Consider the following 23,370-nt stretch of genomic DNA (forward strand, 5'->3'; position numbering starts at 1 on the left):
GAGCTGTGGCTGGAGGCTGGGCTGGGGCCAGGAGCCCAGAGCCGCTGCCACACCGCAGCCACCACCGTGCCGCTGCTGCTCCCCTGCCAGCCCCGGGGCTCCTGGGAGCAGCCCTGCTTGCCCACGGCAGTGCTGGCGGGCGGCCAGACCGATACGGCAGCGCTGAGTGCTCACATCTCATTTCCTTCAAAAACCACTTCCTCCGGTGCCGGCCTCTCCCCCCACACCCCACGGAGCCCGAGGCTGCTCCACCAGCGGCACCGCAGAGCCTCCGCCACGCTCCACTCCCTGCCCACACCGCCAGGCCTGGCTCCTGCTCCCCACCACAGCCAGGGCCAGGGACGGGCTCTGCCCACAGCGGAGCTGCCTCAGACCCCCCCTCAGCACAGAAAAGGAGGAGCAAGTTGTGACCAAAGGGGACAAGGCTCCTGCCATGGTCTCACCCCTTCTCACCTGGCTCCATCCCGCTGCCACAAAGCATTGAGGCTACTGCCCAGGACAAGGCACAGCTGCCTTTTTTTGGTTTGTTTTTATTATTAAATACACCCTGGGAGGCACAGAGGGAAGTGAGGCCAGAGCCCATCCACCCTGGCAGGCCCAGAGCCTTAAACAAATAAAAACCCCCACAACAAAAAGTTAAAAATAAAAAAGCACCCAAATAAAACCCCTAACAATGCCAGACCTCCCCCCCCATCTCCAACTCCCACAGTCTAGATTTAGAAAGAAACCCACAAAGAACAAAACAAGGAGAAAGTCCCCAGGAAATCCACCCCGAGCAGCAGCCTGCACGATGCCTGGCCACGGTCCCAGGGCCACCTCCACCCCTCTCCGCTCTCCTCCAGCTGGGATGCCACAGCCACTGGCTGCACGTTCTTTGGGAAGTCAGCAGCAGGGCAGGTAGAGTCCACCTGTCCATCCACGTGGACACCTGCCTGTCCTGCAGTTGGCACCTCTTGGGCTCAGTAAATGATCTCGTAAACTGTCGCTTTCTTGTCCCCTGAGCCAGTCACGATGAACTGGTCGTCCGTGGAGATGTCGCAGCTGAGGACGGAGGAGGTTTCCTTCGACTGGAGAGAACAGGAGTAAGCACAAGGAGCAGCCCCAGGGCAAGGTCCCACCCCCACTCCCTGGGGAGCTGGGGTGGCTGCAGGGATCAGTTTAGGGGCTCGTTGTTGCTAACACACATTTATGGATGGGCTGTACTGGGCAGCTCTTGGCAGCCTCACTCCGAGCAACCCCCAACCCTGCTGGCTGCTCACCTGGAAGATGCTGGCTCCGTAGGGCGTCCGCCAGGCATTGAGCAGGTTGTCCTTCCCAGTGCTCACGAACCACTTCCCTGTGGAGGGACAAAAAGCAGCCTCCTGTTACCAAACCAGGCCCAGCAGCTGGATCCCACAGCCTGCCCAGGCTGTGAAACACACGGTGGGGATGAGGCAACCACAACTCTGCCACCCATGAGCCAAGGGAACACAAAGGGGAGTTTGGCTCCAGCAGCCAGCACTGCTCCAGGAGGGATGGATACCCCTTTTCAGGCTGTCATTCACCGGGGACAGGGCTGGCTACCAGAACAAATGCTTGCCCCAGTGCAACGAGCCCTGCGACACACGGCCAGAAGTAGAGGTGGCATCCATGAGGTTCCAGAGCAAGGGGGGCCAGAAGAGGCGTGCCTACCACAGGAGGCGAATTTGAGAGAGAGGACACAGCTCTCATGGAGGTGCAGCTGGTACTTGTCAGGTTTGGTGACGTGCAGGATCTCCACGTTGCTGCTCTCCATCCCCACTGCCAGCCACTCTCCCATCGGGCAGTACCCCAGGGAGAAGATCTGAGGGGACAGACAGGGTCACACTGTGGCTCAGCAGGTCCCACCTGGCCCCATGGTGCTGCCAGAGGGCCCCAGCCCTTACCTGGGAGCTGAAGTCGTGCTGCTGCAGCTGCCGCCCCTCCCGCAGGTCCCAGCAGCGCACGGTGTTGTCCAGCCCCCCTGTCCACAGCTTGGTGCCATCATTGGAGATGTCGATGCAGCTGGCACCATCTGTGTGGCCTTGAAACTGCCTGGGAAAGAGGGGGATGGAGAGGGCGAGGGCACAGCTGTCAGGGCAGCCAGTGCCTGCAGCATGGAGTGTGGGGCAGGGCAGCACCCAGCAGACAGGGGCTGCAAGCACAGGCACTGTCCCACGGCCCAGGTTAGACACAGGGAGGGGCTGCAGGGGACTGAGTGGTCCCTGGCCCGAGGAGTCCCCAGCAGTCCTGTCCATGCTCCCCCCTGCCCCAGACTCACCTGACCAGTGTCTGGTTCTGCAGGTCCCACACCACGATGTTGCCGTCGCTGCAGCAGGAGAAGCAGACTTTGGCATCAGGGCTGATGGCCAGGGCGTAGCAGGCGGGGGCAGAGGAGGTGAGCTCAGCCTTGATGCGGGGCGTGGGCGCTGCCAGGTCCCAGATGGAGAGGGTGCTGGCCTCCCCCCCCACGATCAGGCTGCGGCCGTCGGGGAGCAGCTTGCAGGAACGGATGTAGTTATCACGGTTCTGAACGGGGGTGGCAGGGCACAGGGCAAGGCAAGAAGGAGGTGAGCATGAGCACACAGGGGCTCGCAGGAGATGCATCTCTTTCTCTCACTGCACACATGAAAGGCCCCTCTGTCCCCTCCACTGGAACAGGGGCACCTTCCCCTTCCCAGCCCCACCCCTGAGGCCTTTCTGCTCCTCCTCCTCCTCCTCCTCTTCCTCCTCACCAGGCAGTCCAGCTGAGCCACGGCCGTCTTGGTGCCCGGCTGCCCCACGTCCCACACCTTGACACAGCCCTTGCCCCCGGTGTAGACGTGTCGCGTGGAGTTGCTGATGGTGACAGCACAGACCACCTCGCCGTGGGTCAGGGTGTGCAGCTGCCGCGCGTGCCGGGGGATGCCGGAGCCGATGAGGGCGTCGGGGGGGAAAGGCACCGGCTGCATCTGCCCATCGGCGCTGACGTGGAAGGAGTAGGCACTGGAAGGGAGCAGAGCAGTGAGAACCAGCCCAGAATCCTGTGTGGACAGTGGCCGGTGCCACGCGGGTCCCAGCGGGTCTGACACAGGCAGCGCGGTTTGGAGTCAGAGCTGTGAGCAGAACACACCCGATGATGCCAGTCGGGCACACAAGAATCACCACCCAGGTTTCCCCCCAGGCTGTGCTCCCCATCCCTGCTAACCCCAGCTTGTCCACACCTCCCAGCTTCAGCCCCACAAGCCACCCCACCCCCTGCCCCAGCGCAGCCCCTGCCCAGCTCGGCCCCACTTACGGCTTCCCCGAGGTCCCCACTTGCATGCCGGCCACCAGCCCTGGGACGCGCATGTGGGGGTGCGGGTCGTAGCCCACCTGCAGGGGACAGCAGGTGAGAGCAGCTCACACCCCGTGGCCCCACAGCCCCACACGGACGAGGTCACGCACCAGGGGCGAGCGCCCGTAGCCGCCGGCTCCCACGGCGGCCGCAGCCCCGTTGAGCTGCGGGGACATGAGGTGGAGACTGGCGTAGGCACCAGTCCCGGCCACGTCCCCGTTGACCGCAGGGTGGGCCAAGCCGAAGGCGGCCGAGTAAGGGCTCTGCACTCCCAGCGGATTCCTCAGGCCCAGGGCTGGTGGGGGAGAGGCAGAGTGAAGGGATGGGGCCCTGGAGACAGAGCTTGGAGACCCACCCAGGCCCCGGCGAGGCCAAGCTCACCCAGGGGGTCCACGGGGACCTTGGCAGTGGTGGCACGAAACTGCTGGGCACTGCTGGAGCCCGGGATGGTGTCACCCTGGGAGGTGGGGGTGCTGGACTTCAGGCTGGGCGTCCCTGCCTTCTCCACCTGCCAGGAACAGAATGGGGATGTGGCAACTGCACCACTCCCGTGCCAGAGGGTCTCTGTTAGCTCCCCCTCAATGACAGCCCAGCCCAGACAATGATGCAGGGTCTGTGGGAGGGGATTTGAGCTGAGATCCAAGGGAGCAGGAGCCCCTCCCTGTCCGTCCAGCACTTTGCCCCATGGGTTTGGAGGCAGAGGGACCCATGTCTGGCCACTGTGTCAGCTGAGCCCTCTATGCCAGCACAAGCCCCAAGCGAATCACACGTACCGTGGGTGCATCCTTGCTCCGAGACGGGGATGTGCTGCTGGAGGAGGCCATGGAGGTTGGACTGAGGGGCATGGCCTCCTTCCTGCCCAGTGGGACCTTCTCCACCCCATTCTCCCGGGATGAGTAGGAGTGGACGCTGTGCGGGGAAGAGGGGTCCTGGGGGGAAGGAAAATCAGCAGGCAGCAGAGCAGGCAGGAGAGCAGAGACGTCCCAGGTTTGGGGAGCTGGTGGCTCAAGCAAGGGCCAGGCTGCCAGCCTGGATCCTGGGACTCATTGCTGCTGCTGGCAAGGGTCAAGGAGCACAACTCCCACTGGCAGCTCCCTGTGATGCCCACCTCTGCCTGGAGCAGCCTGTTAGCCCCACCCTCAGGAATAGACAGCACACACTGACCCCAGCCCCTTCCCAGTGTCCCAGCACACTGACCTCATCCACCACCAAGTTGTCTTCACTTTTGTCTGCATCGCTGCCCTGAAACACAGAGCACGGTTGGAGCCAAAGGGGCTGCAGCCGGCTTCACTCCTGCCTGGAGCTGTGCCAGAGGCACAGGCAGCTCCATTCATTGCCCCACAGGAGAGGATGGGGCCACCCCGAGCCCCCCAGCTCTGGGCTCACATAGTCTGTAACAAAGTCCTTCTCCTCCACCTTCCTCTTCTTGCTGCTGCTCAGGTACTCGGCGATGGCTCGTGCCCGCTCCCCGTTTGACAGCGCCAGGGAGCTCTGGGGTGAGGGGACACAGTGTCAGTCGCTGGGGACACTGTGCCCAGCTCCTGAGACAGGCAGCACCAAGACAGGGCTGCAGCTGACTCCTGGAGCGTGGAGAGCCCCAGCCCAGCTCTCTGTCCTGACTGCAGCCGGTGCCGCCACAGAATGGTGCAAGAGAAGAAAAAGGCACTTACGGGGCCGGGGTCTCGGTCTGTCGCTGTGGCAACGCAGAGGCGCAGCACGAGGAGGAGGAGGGAAAGGGAGACACGCTGTGTCACCGCCAAGAGTCCCCCAGGAAAGCCACCTGCCTCACCCGTGGGTGCTGGGGCGTTCCCAGCAGGGCCAGACCAGCACCACAGCAGCAGGGTGGTCCTGGGCCCCCTCCAAGGATTACCCCCCAACCAACCCACCTCACCACCCTCCAACAAGGGTGCTGATCAGTGGAGGATGTCCTTCACCCAAACCCCTTGCAGCTGTAAGCCCCCTGCCCCTCCAGCCCAGTCAGCAGCCCTGAAGCATGGACAAGTGGCCCACACCCCAGGGAAGTGCCCAGGTAAGAAGGGTATGGGGAGCAGAGGGAGCCCCAGGGCCCCGCACCACCTGCTCCCAGGTTCACTCAGATCCAACCACCTCCAGCCCTGGCTCTCCCCACACTCACCCCTGGGCTCCGTGTCATGGACTCCTCGGTCATCCTTGGCCAGGAGCTGCGCCTGGGCCCCCAGTGCCCCTGAGAGTGCCAGCAGCCCTGAGGCACTGCTGATGCCAGCGAGGCCAGTGGGCTGCATTCCAGAGGGGTGCGGGGTCAGCGGGATGGGGGGAGCGTGGTGCGAGAGGTGCTGGGTCTGGAGCTGGTGCTGGAGAGGAGAGAGCAGAGTCGAAGGGCTGTGCCAGGACAGCTGCTGGGCAAGTGAGGGGCAAGAGGCAGCCCTGGGTCAGTCAGCAACGGGGCCTGGGTGTGGAGGGGCAGGGCATGCACCCGGGGTGCCCCCAGGAATGTTCTGGGGGCCACCACATCCCTCCCACCGACCCCTCCCACCCTGGGCTGGATGGGGGACCCTGCCTGTACCCAGAGCACTGTGCTGCTGCAGTCTCGAGGGAATAACTGAGTGGGAATGGTGGTGATCCCCCCTCCACCCGGGCCACAAGGCGTCAGGACACAGTGACATGCACCAGCCACCACCCCCGCCCCCAGGTGCACCTCCTGCATCCTGAGTCCTGCTGGCAGCCCCCAAACCAGCCTGGTTTGCCCCTCTCCTCCCCTTGACTCAGCCTCGGGTGGGAGAAGGCATGAGGGGCAGGAGGCGTCTCCAGCCCAGGGACGGCAGGAGCCCGGGAGGTGCCATCATGACAGAGCCCCTCAGCCCTGGCCCAGGAGTGGCGGGAAGTGCTGGGCAGAGGGTTGACGTACCCCGATGGCCGCGTTCAGGTCGGTCATAGTCACCTGCTTCGCTCGCTCCACAGCCTGGACCACTTGCTGCTGGTGCTGTGGGGAGAGAAGAGCGGGGCTGGGGCAGGCTGGTTTCTTTCCCTGGGCCCCAAAGGAGCTCTGGAGCACACCTGGCTGGGGCCCGAGGGCTCACCCACCTCCTGAGACAGGAACGGGATGAGCTGGGCGCAGATCACGTTGAGCCGCTTGGCGATCTCTGTCTGGCAGGGGAAGAGAGACAGAGCCCATCAGGGCAAGAGGCAGAGCAGACCCCACGCTGAGGGGCCCTGATGCTTCCAGGAGAGCCCCCTCACCACGGGTGCTTGGCCCAGGCAGCCTCAGGGTACTGGCACTCAGCCCCAAGGGCTGCTGCTCAGCACGACCATTCCTGTTCCTAACAACACCCCTTTCAAAAACCAGCATCCTCCATCCCCACCCTGAGAGCCCTGGGACGCCTTCCAGCTCCTCCCTGCCAGGAACATGAAGCCTCACGGCCCGTGCCACCGAGGCCATCCCCAAGCAAGCCCCCAGCCCTGCAGCCATGGCCCCTGCAGGCTCCCCCCACCCTGCCCTCCACGCAGCCTCCTGCCGGCACCACGCCTGCTACCTGCCGCCCTCACAGCCCTCAGGAAGCCCTGGAGAGGTGCTCTCCTTCCAGCTGCTGTTTTTCTGCAACACTCAAGTGCCACTGGCAATCAAGAGTGTGGAGCGCAGGGAGGGAGAGCAGCATCGTGCTGTGCCATGCCATGTTCCTATGGCACCCCCCTGCCAGCTTCCAGGGCCCCATGTTCCTATGGCACCCCCCTGCCAGCTTCCAGGGCCCTATGTTCCTATGGCACCCCCCTGCCAGCTTCCAGGGCCCCCGCTGGCCCCACCCTGCACAGCTCGGGTGAGAGGAGAGCACAGACATTCAACCATCGCCCGCCTCACAGACACATCCCTGGCCAGAAGTCCCAGAGGCTGTGGGGACAGGCCCCTGCCCCTGCTGAGGGCCAAGAGAGCAGACACTGCTCGAGGCAACACGCAGAGCTGGGGACTCGTCCCCAGCACCAGAGAGGGGACAAAGATCAGCAGCTCTCCCTAAACCCAGCCGGGGGAGGGATCCCTCTGCTCTTGGATGGGCAGGGGATATCCCGGGCAGGGGAAGTCCCGGGCATGGGAGTCCAGGTAAGATGCTGTCTCAAGCCCCAAGGAGCTCCCAGGCCACCCTGGTGGGGAGGATAAAAACACTGTGGAGCCAGCACAGGGCTGAGAGGAGGGGTTGGAACCCAGACCCCCTTATCAGCCCCCAGAGGAGGCTGAAGGGTCCCAGGGACAGAGCTGACCCCTGGATGTCCCCTCCAGGACCTTGGGCACATCTCCCACGCCCAGCTGGTGCAGGTGCTGAAGTGCCAGGGTGAGGGGCCACAGCACTGCCTGGCTGGTGTGGGGACAGAGACCCAGGGACATTCTATGCTGCCCTCCAGAGCAGCTGCCGACCTGCTCTTGCCAGCCCCAGAGCACAGAAACAATCTGGCACCTGCCTCACTTCCCCTTCTGAGGGAGGAAAAAAAGAGAAAGAAAAGAAAGGGAGAGGGGGGAGCAAGGAGATTTGGCAGCCAGCAGTTCTGGGAAGGATTTAGCTGTCTCTCGGGGCCGGCAGTGATGGATTCTCTTCCCTAATGCACTGATGGGCAGCAGCTCCTTGGGGAGAGCTGCCTCCAATTCACTCGCACTCGTTAATGTGCAATTTACTGGCACTTTAACGCTCTCAGCATGAAAAATGATCACGCTGTTTGCAGCCCCCCCAGCCACCAGCACGGTCACCTCCCCTCTGGCTCGCGGTGAGCAAGTCCAAGGCCAGGCAGATTCGGGGAGGTGGTTTTACAGAAAGCTACAGGCCCCTTCCATGCCAAAAACAAAGCAACAATAAAATATTAACGTCTCCTGCTCGTTCCATCTTGATCTTCTCCTGCCAAGCCTGTGGCTGCCTGGAGAGCTGCACCACCACAGTCAGCCCCCAGCCCCATTTCCCTCTGAACAAACCCAGAGCAAAACCCCACGCCTTGGCCCACGCTGATGCCAGCACTGCTGGGCACCTGGGGAGCCCCTGAGGACACTGGGCACATCAAGGACAGAGGCCACACCACGGCACTACCCAGCCTCCATCCATGGCCATCGGGCGATTGCTGCCTCGGGGGCTCAGGACCTGCCTGTGCCCATGAGCAGAGCAGGATTTGGGGGAAGAGGAGGGGAAACAGCAACCCAATCCCTCCAGGGCAGCGATAACCCGCGGCTCCTGCGCCGGCAGTTCCCGTTCCTCACACAATGGCCGCTGGCTGTCAGAGCAGACTTACGGGCCCTTGTTAAAAGTGCCGACAGCTCACTGGCCGGCAGCCAGCGGCACCTGGGGCTGGCAGAAAACACGAGCCTGAGAGGGTTGGGAGAGAACCAGCAGCCAGAGGAGAGGAGCTCACAGCCCTCCAGGGAGAGGCTCCGGGCAGGGTGGACCCTTGGCATCATCTGTCAGAAGGGCAGCTTCACACCTCAGCCTCAGCAGGGATGCCAGGACAAGGAGGGCATCCCAGACTGGCAGGAATACCCTCCCAGCGGGCACAAAGCTGGCAGGTGTGGCTGACAACCTGCCCTGTGGTGGGGACAGAGGCCAGCACGGCCACGGTGCCCACCCGAGCAGCTCCCGCGCAACAGTTGGCGTCGGCGGGCGCGGGGCGGGCAGGAAGGCGGCGGCAGCGCGCCTCGCCAGGCTCCTCCGCAGCCTCTTTAAAAATAGATGAGAAGAAACCTTCTGTCTCAGAGCAGCTGGTGACCCGGAGCTCGGCACAGGGGAGGAAGGGAGGAAGGGAGGGAGGGAGTTGAGGAAGGGAGGGACGGATGGGGAAGCAGCGAGGGAAGATGCGCAGCCCTGAGCCCCCGGAGAGCCCACTCTGCACCCACACCCCAAAACCCATTTTTGTCCTCAGAATGCTCCTCAGCCCTGGTCCTCAGATGAGCTGCTCCCTGGCCAGTGGGCAGCAGACACTTGCAAAGGTGTCAAGCCACAGCCCACCACCCTGCTGTGACTCTGTAGCCCCCCTTGCCCTGAGGAAGGAGCCAGTCTCCTTCACAACAGTCCCCCCATGACCACTCACAACTGGTGTGAGCAGCCATGCAAGCACAAGTCCTCCACCACTGCTCTCTGCTTGACACAACAAGCACATCACAGTCCAGGCAGGGCACCTTGAACCCAGCAACCAGAGCACAGATATGTGTTTGGAGAGCTAAGGAGACAGGCAAGGCCATGACACAGAGCACCACAAAGCTTCCAAAGTACAGGGAAGGGGACACATCCCCCACAAGCACAGCCTTCCCTGGGCTACAGCAGGGAGCAACATCCCATGTCGTCTGTGGGGACAGCCCTGAAGAGCCCAGATGGCAAGGTGGGGCCAGGGAGCTGGGACCAAGGAGGTAGACAGAGCTCCCAACCCACCCAGACTCACCTGTTTGTGCATCTCGATGTTCAGGCCATAGGACATCTCGTAGTACTGTGAGGGAGAGAAGGCAGCATCAGCATGGCTCTGGAGACCAGGGGAATTCACAAGCAGAAAGTCCTCTCCGGTGCTGGCACACCACGTCAGCCTGGCCACAAACAGTCATGATGTGGCCAGACCACGGGGACAACACGGTCCCCAGCTCCTCTTCCAGGAGCAGAGGTTCCTCTGGCACGTGGCTGCAGCCCACAGGATGGACACAGTCCTCCCAGGGCTCCTGCAGGAATGGGGACAATCCCACAGGAGCAGCTTTGCCACCACAAGCTGCGGCAGCAAGTCCTGCTCCAACACCACGGCTCTTTTTGGGGGAAAACCAGGCAGTAACAGCCACAGGAACCAGATCTCAGGGCCAGGTCACATAACCCAAAAGCAAGGGGAAGGCAAAGCATCCCTGCATGTCCTTTGATGGTTCAGAGGAGATCCCACACCACCCTTCTCCTTTCAGGTGGAGCTCACTAACCATGACATAATGACGCTGGATTTCTGTTTTTTCTGTTGCCAGCTTTTCACATTCTAACTTCAAGCTGTAAAAATAAAGAGGAGAGAGAAGGAGAAGGAGCGACCACCCCTTGGTCCTCCCAGTGAGAGGATGTCCCTGGCTGGACAGAGGACAAGCCCTCCCAGTGTACCACACACTTCAGCCTCCTCTCAGCTTCAATCCCATCTCCCAGCACAAGCCAAGAAAACCACCTGAAAGAGGGCGGGAAGAGGCTGATAAAGAAGAGATGGACGGCAAAGGGATCTGGGCATCAGGGAGCAATTTGCATGGACTCTTAACCCCCTCCCCAGCATCTGCTTCCCAAATGGAGTGAGCTGCAAAGCTTAGCTGCATTTCAGACCTTGCTCTGCCCCGCACAGTGTGGGGAAGGGGAGGTGATCCTGGACAGCAGCCTCACGGATCAGAGGGACTCCAGGTCTAAGTGATGACTCTGGCTCATCCCAGGAGCTGGGTGCTAGAAGCCAGCACCTCCTCCTGGGGCTTTTGGCAGGCAGAGGCTGAGCTTCCCCTTCAAACAGTGTCATTTCAAGCTACCACGGTGGTGCTTGGCACAGCCATCCTCTGGAGGGACCGGTCCACCAGCCACACCGGACGGTGCTGCCCAGTGCCAGCAGGAGCCTGTTGCTGGCCAGCACCAGTGAAGTGCCCAGTTCACGCGTTGGCATGGGAACTCTGGCAGCTTCTCACCTGTGGTATTGGTTCTGCAGGAACTGGAATTCCTCCTTGATGCGATCCAAAGTCTCTGGGTAAGTCAGCTTGAGGGACTGGGGGGTGCTGGGGATGGCACTGGCAGCAACAGCGGCTCCCGAGGCAGCGGAGGGTGCCTGGAGATGGGCCTGGGCAGAGATGGGACCTCCGGGGTCACTGCTGCTGCCCAGCAAGGCTGGCACATCCCCCAGGGGTGTCCTGCACCCGGGAAAGAGGCTACGGGCACATTTGGGAGAGCAGCACATGCAGGAGGTTGCAGGAGGAGTTACTGGAGAGAACTCTGGTCACAACCAGGCACCAAGGGCCTTGTCAGCATCAGTTTGGCCACTGAGCCAGAGAGGATTAATGACCATGGCTGGCACTGGGCATGGCACAGACCTGGTGGCCTGTCCTCGCCCAGCTGCTGAGCTCCCTGCCTGCCCATCACCGTCCCACCATCGTGCCCCAGTGGATCCTGCTCCCAGCACCTCACACAGCCCAGCCCCGCAGCGCTGGGGCTCAGCACCGCTTTGGGAAGAAGCACAGCATCGCTCCCGAGCATCAAACACTGTCAGCACCGAGCGGGGAGCTGGGGTCTGGGGGCGCAGGCCCTGCGAGGGCCGAGGTGGCACCGCTGCGAGGGGACGGGGCCACGCGGGGCTCACCGGGGGCCTGTTCTGCGGGAACATCCTCGGCACCGGACAGGCCCGGAACCCTCCGGCCGCGCGGGCCCCGCCGCAGGCTCGGGACGGGGCCTGGAAACAGCTCCGAGCTCCGGATCAGGCCCTGGAGAAGAACCCGGGGGTCACCGCCCGGCGCTGCCCGGGGGCGCGGGGCCCTTCGGGAGCCGTAGCGGAGCCGCGGAGCCGCGGAGCCCCGGCCCCGCCCGCAGCCCCCCCGCGCCCCCCGTGCCCGCGGGGACCGAGGGCCCCGGGGCTCCCTCCGGGCTCCGCGGACCCGCCCAGCCCCGGCCCCCCGCGCCGCGCAGACAATGGCCCCGCCGCCGCCCGCCGCAGGTACGGCCGCGGGGCGGGACCGGCCTCGCCGCCGACCCAGCGCCGAGCGGGGCTGGATCCCGGCTGGCGGAGACCGAGCCGAACCGAACCGGACCGGACCGCCGGGACGGGACGGGACGGAACAGGACGGGACTCACCGCGCTGCTGGTCCCAGACCCGGCCCCGGCCCCAGGCGCGCGCCCCTGCGGCGGGGCGGGCCGGGCCGGGCCGAGCCGAGCTGAGCCCGGTAGAGCCGAGCCGGGCCGAGCCGAGCCGGGCTGGGCCGGGCCGAGCCGAGCCGAGCCGAGTCCAGCCGAGTGCAGCCGAGCCGGGCCGAGCCCCCGCCCCGCCCCGCCCGCGCGGCCGCCGCTCTGCGGAGCGCGATCAATGAACGAGCGCGAGCGCCAGCTCCACGTGGGGCCTGGCCCGTGCGGGCAATCGCCCCTGCCGCCAGCCAATGGGAGCGCGGCGCGGGCGGCCGCCCCCACGTGGGGCGCGCGGAGCTGCCTCCCCATTGGCCAGCCCGGGCCCTGCCGGAGCGTGGGATGTCAATCAAGGGAGGCCGAGCGGCGAACGAGGGGGCGGCGCCGGGGTTTAACCCGTGCGGGGCCGGGGGACCGGAGGGGACCGAGAGGGAACCGGGGACAGGCCGCCCCCGCCGCCCCACGCGGGATCTCGGGGCACGGCACGGCCCCTCCCAGCCCCGCGGAGAGGACCGCCGCCTCCGGCACCGCAGCTTTGTCCGCAAAACGGAACCGGGGAGGTTGCACCGGAGCCGCTGCTCCCGCCGCCCCGGGTAGCAGCGGCTCGGCTTCGGGGCTTTTTGCTGGTAAACACAAGAAGTCGTCGTGTCCCGTTCCGTGTCCCTCCGCCCCCCGCTTTGTTTTTGGTTTTGTTTTTTTTTTTTTAATTAAGAAAATAAGCGAACCCGACACCGCCCACACATCCCTCCCCGGGCTGCAGGTCCCGCCTCACCGGGAATTCCCTGCACCGTGTGATGGCGGGGAGCCGCAGCAACCGTCTGCCCGACAGCTCTGGCCGTGGCCTGGGAACAGCTCCTGGGAAAGTCTCCTGGGCCAGCCCTGGTTTTCAGCGCCAGGAAAGAGGGGGCAGGCCCCCAGGTCCCTGCTGTCACCCCACGTCCCTTGGGATGGGCAGATACTTGGACTGGGAAAGGGACCCCCATGTCCCCGTCCCAGCAGCCCTACAACAGCATCCCCACCAGGGCTGCCACAGAGCTCCCCGTGTTTCCAGCCGGAAGGCCAAGGTGCACACAACCCACTTGGGTTTTCTCGTGGATTTTCTGGTGGTTTTACTCCTTTCAGGGAGATCGGTGGTTGCTCGACATTTTCTGCTGCTACAGGTCAATCCAGGCTTACACTGAGCAGGAAATAAAACATTTGAGGAGCAGCAGCTGTGAGGAGTATGTCTGCCTCTCCCCCTCTTTAACCTTAATCCACGAACAGGCCAGCAGCCCTTTCCTCCTCACCACAGCTCCATCCTCGTGGTCCTGTCGCCGTCCAAAGGCAGCGATGGGTCGGCTCACGGGACAGACCGTGGCTGGCCACTGACGCCGGTTGCCAGCAGAGCTGGCAGGGTATGGATTGGGAGAACCAGAACCCCTCCTCAGCGACAGCAACTTGCCTCCAGCCCCTGGAAGAGAAGAACAATATCATAACCTCAACAAACCCACTGAAACAGAGCAGGACTGTGTAAGGGCCACCCTGAGCCTGCCCAAAGGACTCAGCATTCCCGAGGGGTGATGGGCTGTGCTGGCCCCTCGGGCTGGGAGCAGGATTTTCCAGCTTCGAGCCAGGTTCTGCTACCTTTACTGAGCCAGGGACAGCCCTTAATCTCCCTGGGGGAAGCCCAGCTCCTTTAGCCCCATTTTGCCCAGTCTGTTCCCTGGCAGTCCCGGCATTTTCTGAGAGCAGCTGCGATCTCAGATGGGAGATCTCCAGCTCTGATGGAGTTACTCCAGCTCTGCTGAGGGCAGAGAGGGACAGAGACTCCCCCTCTCTGGAGCTGGGGATGCCCCTGTTCTCACTGCACCATTCTTGGCCCCACACCAGCAACCAGTGGGGTTTGTGCTCTGTAGAGAGAGGGGGGCTGGTGGGGAGAACAGCAGAAGAGCGGTCTCCCAACCCTTATTATATTTTAAAATGTAATAACAGCACGATGTCTATTTTCGTAGACAGAACAGATCATTTCTGGAAGAGGCCCATAAATCTCAAACAGAGGGGAAATAATTTGGCCAAGGTCATGTTAAGGCAAAATATTAAAATAGCAAAAAAAAAAAAAAAAAAGCAGTTTAAAGCTGGACTGAGGCACCATCTCTGCTCCTAAACCTCCCTCCCCAGCCTGGGAACCCCGTCCCCCCTGCCCTTCTGCTTCCCAGCATTACACCATGGGGCTGAGGGGGCCAAGACACACATGAGATCCTGGCTGAGTGGAGAGACCGAGGGAGCAGAAGAGAACAAGGACCCCAGGAAGGGCCCTGGCAGGATCCTGCTCATCCTTTCTGCCCCGGGGACAGCCCCCCTGCAGCAGCCCCCGCACGCTGTGCTGTGCTCGGGGAGGCCTCAGGCATTCGGGATATGGGACTAGGAACAGGCTGGGCTGTCACCCCTGGCTGCAGGATCACCACGATGTTGGCAGGAGTAGGCAAACCCCATTCCAGCACTGATAAGGAAAGTCCTGTCACTGCCATCTCTCCTGTCCTTGCTGGCAGTCCCTCTAGCCCATCCCTGGTACCGGAGCTCTGGCAGCACCATCCAGCACCACGGCTGCTCTCACTGCGCATCCCGGCACGGGCAGAGTGGGCCGGGGAGAGGCGCAGGTTTGGCAGGGCATGACCCGGCTCACACGGCGTTGAGTGTCCAGCAGCCAGTGCTCAGACAGCAGCTCCCAGCGGCAGGGACAGGCCGGCAGCAGGGTGATCCCTGCCGTGACCGGGAGGGACCTGCAGCCACGGGAGGCCTGGCAGAGCAGCTCTGGTTCGGTAGAAATGCCATGGCAGGAGAGCGGCAGGAAAGAACCCAGGAACACCTTCCTCACCCGCAGCCACGGGTCACACCTGCCCCTGAGCAGGAGCCAGGGCTGGTGGGGAAGAGCCAGCCACCCCTCAGGGCCGGGGCTCAGCAGCCAAGTGCTTCCCGAGAGCACGTCCCTGGCAGCGCTGCAGCTCTGCGCGGACCCTGGCAAGCGGCAGAAAACAAACTGCTGCTCGTACCCTCTGGCTGCTTCCCCGGGCTCGGCTGCCAGCTCCCCGCATGCCAGCGCGGCTCCAGCGGGGCTGGGGCGGCTCCAGCGGTGCCACCCCAGCGCCTGCTCTGCCCAGGGGTATCCCCGGCCAGCGCCAAGCGCAGGTGACCCGGGACAGGCACCGGCGAGAAGACGTTCTTGCCTGGTTGCCTGGTGCTCTGATGAGAAAGAGGCGACATTTAACAACCTCCCTCGAGAGTGCTTTCCCCTTCGCCTTTCCTCTTTCTGCGCCGATTTAATTTCTTCTACAGCCTCCTTCTTCCCTTGGCGAGATCAAAGAAATCCGCGGAACCGAGCACATTTCAGCGGAAACGTCGATTAAAGGGAGTGGGGGAGGCAGCGCTCGTGGGATCAGAGGAGGAGCAGGAGAAGAGAGGCTGGAGGGAGCATCTGGCTCCACGCAGTGTTCCGGCAGGACGGGCCGGGCCGGGCATCGCGGGCGACACCGGAGCTTGGGCGGTGCCGGCACCGGGGGCTCTCCGGCCGGGGCTCCGGGGCTCCGCTCGGCGGCTCCGCAGGGCTCCTGCTGCCCCCTGCCGCCCCGGCGGGACGGGACAGTGCCCGCTCCCAGCCGGTGCCTCCGGGGCCGATGCCGCTCGGAGACCCCAGCCCGGGCACCGTCCCCGCGGTCCCCACCGCGCCGGGCTCCCTTAACCCCCAGGGGCCAGCGCAGCCACCTCCGCGGGTCCTGGTCCGGCACCCACCGCTTCCCCGAGCACGCCACGCTGAGGGGGAGAGCCCCACGCGGCGTGGGTTGCGGTCGGGCAGGGGCTGCCAACATCCCACCCGAGGGTGCGATGGCATCGGTGTCCCCCAGAACATCCCCGAGCCGGGGCCACCTCAGGCTCCTGAGCAGCGGGCGCATCTGGCCGCAGCATCTCCCGTGGCTGCCGGCCAGGGAAGGGGATGTTTAGGGGATGAGTAACATCCTTCCTGGCAGGGCCGCTGCCCGCTCCTGGAAGCTGCTGCAGGCACAGAGGAGCTCAGCCCCTTCGTCCGCCTCTTGCCCCGCGCAGCTGGGGAGAGAAGCCAAGAGCGGGGAGAAACTCGGGGATGGGGCCAGGGCAATCGAAGCCCGTGGAACCGGCACGAGTCCCAGGTGCCAGGGAGAAGGGAGGGAGGATGCTGCGTGGCACGGTGGGAAGCAGCCAGGAGGCTCAGGCTGGGGGAGGCAGCTCCGGGCCCCCTCTAGAGCAGGGCTGGAAGCCAGATCCTGGCTGTGTGCTGCCAGAAGCAACTTATTTTGGAAAGGAGGCGTGTTGGCAGAGGGCTTGGTGCGTGGAGCTGCTGACGCCGGGGAACAGGACGGCTCTCATCAGGTCCCAGCCATGCCTCGCAGGCAAACGCTGCTTGGCTTCAACCCGCAGCTCAATCTGCCCCAGCACAACCAGGACTGGATCCCCAGCTCCTGAGTCACGCACTTAAAGGGGTGGACACTCCAGTCACAAGTCGTCACACTGCCCGGAGCCATAACTCACCCCTAACACCGGAGGGGCTTCCTGGGACTCACCAAACAGGATGGACAGAGCTCTTACCAGCTCTGACCCATGCGGCCAGGTACAAGCTCAAGCCTTAAACAGAGAAAGAGGCACACAGGCTTCACCCCAGCCCCGGACCCTGCTTCCCCTCCCCTCAGCTCCCAGGAGCAGTACCAGCCTCTCAGGAGCACGGCCCAGCTTCTCCAACCTCAAGGCAATGGGGTCCAGCCCAGAGCAGCACTGTCAGGGTGCTGTGGCATTAAGCCATGAGCAGGCCTAGGACGGATCCCAAACTTCACAGCAGACAAGGGACCTGCTTTGCCTTCCCCAGGTGCCCTGCTGGCACCGATGGGGGCTGAGGAGCTAGCAGAGGCAGCTTGCTGCCAGTGTCCCTGTCCCTCCAGAGATGGGCCAGGGAGCACACCTGGAGCAGGCTGCTGTGCCTGGACATGGCTCAGGAGCTCCTGCAGCTTACATGTGCCTTGGCATGCCGCGAGTTTGGTCAGGTCTCAGCCCATCCTGCAGCAGGACACATCTGTGAGCCGGGGGATGGAGCAGCCAAGCTCCCAACACGCAGCAGCCGGCCCTGCCCTTCGGAGCCGCACACTGCAGCATTGTGGCCCAGCTGGTTTTTCCAGAGATCCATCCAAGGGGAGAAATCAGATCTCAAGGGAAGGGAGCAGGCACGTTCCTGGCTACGCAGAGGAGCTGTCGAGGCAGTGCCAGGAACTGGGGCAGTTGCTGGGCACTGCAGCAGGCCAAAGGAAAATCAAGCAGGCAGCTCCCAAACCTGGGCTGTGTCTCACTGCCCAACTCCAGGAGCAGCTGAGCCTTTGCAGAGCTCTGTTTGCAAACCCTGCGGCAGAGCTGCCCTGCCCTGGCACTTCCTCCAGCTTTGTTTTACACCAACAGATATTAAACAACCAGCCTGGAGGGCTGGGATGGGGGAAGGACCCTGCTGAGGGAGCGGGGAAGCACTTGTGGGAAGAAGGCTCTTGGAGGAAAACAGAAAAGTAGTGTCAGGGCAAGGGAGTTCCCTCCACACAGGGAGGTTGTTTTTGATCAGGGCTTGTCTAGACTGGAGTCACCCACACTGCACAAGCACATCAACACCATACAGCCAGCCCGGGGCTTCCTGCTGTTCCCAGCAGGACAGAGGAGATGCACTCACTGAGCATGGCCAAGAGCTGACCCCAGGACTGGCCATCCCACCCCCAAAGAGACTGGGGAGACCCTCAGGTTTCCAGGGTGCTGCCTCCCGGTGTCCCTCATTTCTTCCCAGCAGTCAGAAGGCCCTGTGCCCCCAGGCGGCCCAGCCTGACCCTGTCACCTGTCCCCACCACAGCCCGTGGGCAGCAGAGAGACGCGGGTCAGCTGTTCCAAGGCTCTCAGCTCCCTGCCTTCCCTCTGCTCCAGCTGCTGGAGCAGCCAAGGGAGCTGCAGGCACAAAGCGTCACTTTTTCCAAGAGCCTCTCCCTGCCTTCCCTCCTCCCTCACAGAGCAGGGCTGTGATGCTGGGGAGTGCAGGAGGCTCCTGGATCAGGGCAAAGGCAGTACCAGGATGGACCTGGCTGGGATGGGTCTTGGAGCCCCATGCCGGTCACGTCTCTTCTTCAGCTCAAAGGGCTGCCCGGCCAAAGCACAACCCCTGTGAATGTGACACCTCACAGGAATCACAGGCAAGGAGCACCTGGCTCGAGGATGCTGCTGCTCCCAGCAGCCCTGGGCATGCCCAGCTTTCCCAGTGCAACTGGGAGAATGGCTTAGCAGCCCTGACAGCACCTGCCTACAGCTGACGAGGGGCTTCAGACACCTTTCCCCAGGAAAAGGAAACCCCAAACACTTAAGCCCATCCACTCCAAGGCCAGGAGCATCCATGAAATAAGAGAACAGCCCTGACACAAACATTCTTTAAGGATGATCTAATTTAAAAACAACATCATAATGAAAATGCATGTATTTTAAAAAGAGACCCACAGCACTCCAGTGCTGGAAGCAGCTGCATGTCAGTGATGGGACTGCTCTGTACCGATTCCCCCCACCTTCCCAGGACATTTGGACAGCTCCACATCCCCATTTATTTTCCTTTACCACAGTAAATGTCTCCCTACCCCCCCCACACACCCTAAAGCATCAGCTGAAGATGCAGGAGGGACAAACACTGGAGCATCCCCTTGCCCAAGCCAGGCGTGAAGCAGGCGGGGGGCAAACAGCTGTGGCTCCCAGCACTGCGGAATCGGGCACTGCCAGAGAAAAGCCTGCCCAGGCACCCTTTGCTCACAGCAGCTGCTGGCAGGCAGGACTGCTCTTAAAGGTAATCAATGGAGCAGAGAAGAGCTCTAGATTGCTTTAATCCTTTCCAAAAAAGTATAGCTAGCCCAGCAGCTGTCCCCCTCCCTCTGCGCCTGTGAGGATTTGTACTTGTAAGGCTGGATAATTTGACAGGGACAACACACACTCTGCCCAGGCAATCTCAGACTTCCCAAGGAGTTTGCTCTTCACTCAGTGTGCTTTGCCAGCCCAATAAATCCACCCCCATAAGCCACCCTCCCCTCCCTCCCTTCCTCCACACAGAGGGCTGGGACAGCAGCCTTGGGGTGTGACACAGATGCACGGGGGTGAGGACATCCCCTTCCCACGGGCAGGGTGCTGGCATCACCAGGTACTGGCAAGCACGGCAGCACCACAGGCACGGGGAGCCAGGTGCCGTGGCACTGTGGGAGTGGGAACAGGCAGGGCTGTCCCACTTGTGACAGCCAGAGGCACCAGAGTCGTGGAGCCAACAGTTAATACAGAGCCAGCGTCCCAGTCCCCGGAGCCAGGAGCACGGCAAGGGGCAGGCCTGCAATCCGGGTTCACGGGGCACCCCGGTAGCTGTAGTGATTGTGGTCGGGGTCGCTCAGGGTGAGGGGCAGGCTGGGCTTGCGCTCTGGGTCCTTCTCCTCACACTGCCGCGGGGGACGGTGCTTGAAGAAGTCAGAGACGTAGTGGACCTGGAAAAGAGCAATGGGAAAGAGGATTTGGGGACCCTTCTGTCAAGGCCAAGCAGGAGCCCAGCCGAGCACCAGGCTGCACAGGGGACACTCACAATGAGGACAGCAATGAGAGCCCCCTGCAGCAGCCCCACCAGCACGTCACTCCAGTGGTGCTTGTAGTCGGACACCCTGGTGTAGCCCACGTAGATGGCGAAGGCGATGAGGAAGAACTGGATGGTGGGACGCAGCAACCGGGCCCACTTCCCCACCAGCCGGGCCTGCACGTAGAGCTGGGCAGCAAGGAAGGGAGAAATCACTCAGGGAAGGGCTCACCAGCCAGCCCAGTGACGGGGTGCTTGGGGCATGGGACCTACAGGGGCTTCCTGTGGCACGGCACTTACCGCCAGGAACATCATGCAGTACATCCCAAAGGAAGAGTGTCCCGAGTAGAAGGACAGTCTGTGTGGCAAAAGGGATGGGTCAAGCCATGAGCGAGCTCCCAGCTGGTCCCCACAAGACCCCTAACCACACCACAGGCTCTGCCCTGCAACAGGAGAGCCTCAATACCCATCTGGGGCTGCCACTGTGAGCCCAGCACTGCTGGGCAGGTGGGAGAGGCACAACCTGTGGCACCATGGCTCACCTGGACTCGGTGATGTTCCTGCTCTCTCCCTGGCAGACATTCTCCAGCTGCACATAGATGGAGCAGTTCACCTTGGACCAGTCAGGATTGCAGACAGCCAGGAAGTTTGGCCGGAGACGGCCGATCATATATTTGGCCAGGTCAGTCAAGGACTGGCTGATGGCGCCTCCAAAGAGAAAGGTCCCAACCACCTTGTAGAGGGCAGCCAGGTAATTGTTGAACTCTGACTTGGAGTAGAGGCGTTCGGTGTAGACCAGGTATGCCTCCCCCGATGAGATCTGCAGAGACCAGGGGGGAAAAGCTGAGGGTCAGGGGCTACTGAGCAGCTCCCCAGGGGTGCAGGATGCTCTGGCTCTGTGGCAGAGGAGCCCCTGGCATCCACCTGCCACAGGAGCTCACAGGCCCTCTCCCCCTCCCTGCAGGGAACCAGCCCCATGGGGCGTGGGTCTCACTACTCTGGTGAGAGCTCCTGACCCCAAGCAGAGTGGGGCTCAAGCTGAGGATGTTGTTGCCCTTCCAGGGCTCTGGAGGTGGCTGTGCTGGGCCCCAGCTTCCAGATACAACATGTCAGCATGACTCTGCCCTGAAGGAAAGGAGGTGGCAGTTCCTTACAATGATAACAGTGCAGCTGATGGTGACCCCAGCCATGAGGCCGTGGGTGATGGTGTCTGCCTTGTAGGGGTAGCGGATGGAGTCATCGTTGCAGTAGAAGCCTCGCTTGTATGGGGAGTTCACCAGAGTCAGGATGATGAAGGGCAGAGATGCTGCAAGGCAGAGAGAGGTGAGGACTGGAGACAGCAGCCAGCAGGCTCCACACCTGCACACAGCATCACACCGTGTCCCCATCTCTCGTCCCTAAGTCTCTGCTCCCCGATGCCAGGGAGGGATCCCCTCCAGCGATGAAGTCCTGAGCCACCTGTACCCAGGGCAGGAGGACTTGAACCCACCAGTGCACTGCCCTGACAGCGATAGGGCCCTATCAGAGCTCACAGATGCCTGCAGCACCCAGATACCACACGAGACAGCCACAAACGGGCACCCACAGAGCCCCTATGGCTGCCCCACTCCTCCCCAGGCACAACAGTGGCAGGGCCAAATCTTGTGCCCTCTCCTCACACTGCCCAGTCTTTCGGCCTAGGAAGACAGAGCTCATAAACTTAATGAGCACAGGCATCTTGCAAACCTGTTGTAGGGCAGGGAAGGGCCCCCAGATGGTGCCAGCAGAGCCCTCACAGCAGCTCCAGGAGAGCCAGCGCCGGGAGATGCTGCGAGCTCCCCCGGGACAGAACCGGCCCCGAGATCCAGAGGGGTTTGGGGGTCTCTGCGCCGCACAGCAGCCGTGCCAGCCCGCCGCTGGCATGAGGCCCCCTGCCCCTGCTCCATCCCTGCTCAGGAACAGCCACGAACGAGTCCCAGGACGCTCCCCAGGGAAGCGGCCCCCCCTCCCCGGAGGCCACCTTCGCTTGGGCTCCTCTCCCAGTTCCGCCTTTCCCGGCGGTTTCCGCCTCCCCTTGTTCCTCCGTCTCCCGGGAGCCCGCACCTTTGTCCCCGCCCGTCCCCGCCTCCCCGCCCCGGGGGTCCCGCCGCCTCCTGCGCTCACCGAGCGAGCGGGAGGGAGTGCGGCGATGAAGCACCGGGGGCTGCCCCGCCACCCCCGCCGCGCTGCCGGGGGCAGGGAACCGGTCCCAGTCCCTCCGCCTCCTCCCCGCACACCTCAGACGTCCATTTTCAGCTCAAATTAGACACCAATTTTCTTTCTGGATAATTTCATCCTCCAAAAAAAGCTCCCCTAAAAATATAAAGCACCGGCCCACAGGAGGGAAACGCGGTCCGAGCTGCACCGGGACCCGGCCCCCCCCGCCCCGCAGCCAGGGAAGCTCCAGCCGCGATCCCGATCGGGGCCTTTATTTTTAGTCCGTCTTAATTCGTTACTTCCTTGCGGCAGTTTTAGAAACATTTACCCGCACCGGGGGGGTGGGGGCGAGGGGGTCCTAGAAGGGGTGCCCCGAACCCACTCGCTCGGAGCTGCGGAGCCCCCGGCCCCGCTCTGTCCGCCCGCGGAGCGCTGGGCTCGGCGGCGGGCAGGCGGCCAGTGCGGCGGCGGAGGAAGCGTCCCGGTGCCGCCCGAGCCGAGGGACCCTCCCGCCGACGGACCGGGCCCCCGCCCCTCCACGGGACTGTTCCCGGAACAGGGAACGGCCCCGGGAACCGGGACACCCGACGGAGCCCCGTAGGGCTGGGGCAGGAGCCTGCACCCGCCTGCCCCCACCGCCGGTGGCTCTCGGCGGAGGCCCGGAGCCCCGGGACGGCGGCCGGGCAGGTGCCTCCCACGCTGCCCCCGGCCCGGCGGCACCGGCCACGGGCCAGAGCGGGCAGACGCGCGGCGGGATCGCGGGCCCACGGTACCTCCCGCGGACCTGGCCCCAGCCCAGGGCGCGGCCCCACCGAGGGCACCGGAGGGACGCGGAGACGCTCCGGAGCCGCCCGCGGCGGGGGCGCCGGTACCGAGCCCTCACCGACCGCCAGGCAGAGCACGTCGAGCGCCACGAAGACCTTCCTGCGCTCCATCCCGCAGCCGGTGCGGCCCCGCGGCCCGGCCCCGCGGCTCACATGGCCCGGAACGGCGCGGGCCCGGCCGGGAGGTAAAGTCCGGGCGGGCGGGGCGGGGCGGAGCGGCAGCCGGTGCCCCCGCCCAGGGCCGGGCCGGGCCGGAGCGGGGCGGGGCGGGGGTGGCAGGGCCGGGGCAGGTGTGGGGCGCGGCGGGGCACGAACCTCTCTGGACCCAGACCCCACTCGCCCCCCGCCGCTTCCTCGGGCCCAGCTCCGGCGTCCTCGTCTCCGGCCCTCCCGAGCCTCCCGATGCCCACCCCGCCTGGCCGCTCTCCCCGCCTCGGCTCGGCTCCCTCCAGTCGCTGCGCCAAGGGGAAGGGGGAGAAGAAAGGGAGCGAGGCCACTTTGGGAGCCGCCTGAGTCCCACGCGCCTCGGGACTATGTCCCGAGAAAAAAAAAAAAGGGAAAAAAGGAAAATTCAGTCTCTGAAACGTGCTTGCTGCTCTGCTGGGGGCTCGTGCAGAGCAGTGGTGGGGC

General features: G+C 63.6%; 2 protein-coding genes and 1 long non-coding RNA gene across 5 annotated transcripts; all 3 read right to left on the reverse strand.

Annotated features, from left to right (window-relative positions):
* Positions 1-492: 492 nt before the first annotated feature.
* On the reverse strand, positions 493-12,161 carry LOC116436057 (transducin-like enhancer protein 1). Of its 3 annotated transcripts, none has more exons than XM_032092944.1 (21): positions 12,082-12,161; positions 11,594-11,714; positions 10,929-11,077; positions 10,203-10,266; positions 9,692-9,736; positions 6,374-6,436; positions 6,198-6,272; positions 5,448-5,643; positions 4,984-5,006; positions 4,700-4,804; positions 4,511-4,555; positions 4,087-4,242; positions 3,695-3,821; positions 3,424-3,608; positions 3,275-3,351; positions 2,733-2,982; positions 2,279-2,526; positions 1,905-2,052; positions 1,672-1,822; positions 1,260-1,336; positions 493-1,067 (listed from the first exon to the last, which is right to left on the reverse strand). In XM_032092944.1, exons 2-21 carry the CDS (start codon positions 11,615-11,617, stop codon positions 960-962), a joined length of 2,316 nt encoding a protein of 771 aa, XP_031948835.1. In that variant the 5' UTR covers positions 11,618-11,714; positions 12,082-12,161; the 3' UTR covers positions 493-959. The 3 variants fall into 3 exon arrangements, 2 of the variants coding, with proteins under 2 accessions (XP_031948835.1, XP_031948836.1); XM_032092945.1 differs by having other exon boundaries at positions 960-1,067; positions 6,231-6,272; XR_004236913.1 differs by having other exon boundaries at positions 982-1,067; positions 1,905-2,048.
* Positions 12,162-12,813: 652 nt separating this feature from the next.
* On the reverse strand, positions 12,814-15,319 carry LOC116436058. The gene is made up of 2 exons (XR_004236914.1): positions 15,156-15,319; positions 12,814-13,576 (listed from the first exon to the last, which is right to left on the reverse strand). It is a non-coding gene; the product is annotated as an uncharacterized LOC116436058 (long non-coding RNA).
* Positions 15,320-18,604: 3,285 nt separating this feature from the next.
* On the reverse strand, positions 18,605-22,947 carry PLPP2 (phospholipid phosphatase 2). Its single transcript, XM_032093000.1, has 6 exons — positions 22,800-22,947; positions 20,896-21,047; positions 20,284-20,561; positions 20,042-20,099; positions 19,754-19,930; positions 18,605-19,658 (listed from the first exon to the last, which is right to left on the reverse strand). The coding sequence occupies exons 1-6, from the start codon at positions 22,849-22,851 to the stop codon at positions 19,521-19,523; spliced, it is 855 nt and encodes a 284-aa protein (XP_031948891.1). The 5' UTR covers positions 22,852-22,947; the 3' UTR covers positions 18,605-19,520.
* Between the last annotated feature and the right edge of the window lie 423 nt (positions 22,948-23,370).

This window comes from Corvus moneduloides, chromosome 28 (genome assembly GCF_009650955.1).
Source record: "Corvus moneduloides isolate bCorMon1 chromosome 28, bCorMon1.pri, whole genome shotgun sequence".
Taxonomy (NCBI): Eukaryota; Metazoa; Chordata; class Aves; order Passeriformes; family Corvidae; genus Corvus; species Corvus moneduloides.

What these genes read in the sequence shown, in the direction of transcription:
- LOC116436057 (XM_032092944.1), bottom strand. Translation starts at nt 11,617, where the DNA reads ATGTTCCCGCAGAACAGGCCCCCG. An exon ending in TCTCAAATTCGCCTCCTGTG is followed by an intron (nt 1,337 to 1,671) that starts GTAGGCACGCCT and finishes GTCCCTCCACAG; the next exon opens with GGAAGTGGTTCGTGAGCACT. An exon ending in ACGGAGCCAGCATCTTCCAG is followed by an intron (nt 1,068 to 1,259) that starts GTGAGCAGCCAG and finishes TGTTCTCTCCAG; the next exon opens with TCGAAGGAAACCTCCTCCGT.
- PLPP2 (XM_032093000.1), bottom strand. Translation starts at nt 22,851, where the DNA reads ATGGAGCGCAGGAAGGTCTTCGTGGCGCTCGACGTGCTCTGCCTGGCG. An exon ending in AGGAACATCACCGAGTCCAG is followed by an intron (nt 20,100 to 20,283) that starts GTGAGCCATGGT and finishes TTTGCCACACAG; the next exon opens with ACTGTCCTTCTACTCGGGAC. An exon ending in CTCTCATTGCTGTCCTCATT is followed by an intron (nt 19,659 to 19,753) that starts GTGAGTGTCCCC and finishes GCTCTTTTCCAG; the next exon opens with GTCCACTACGTCTCTGACTT.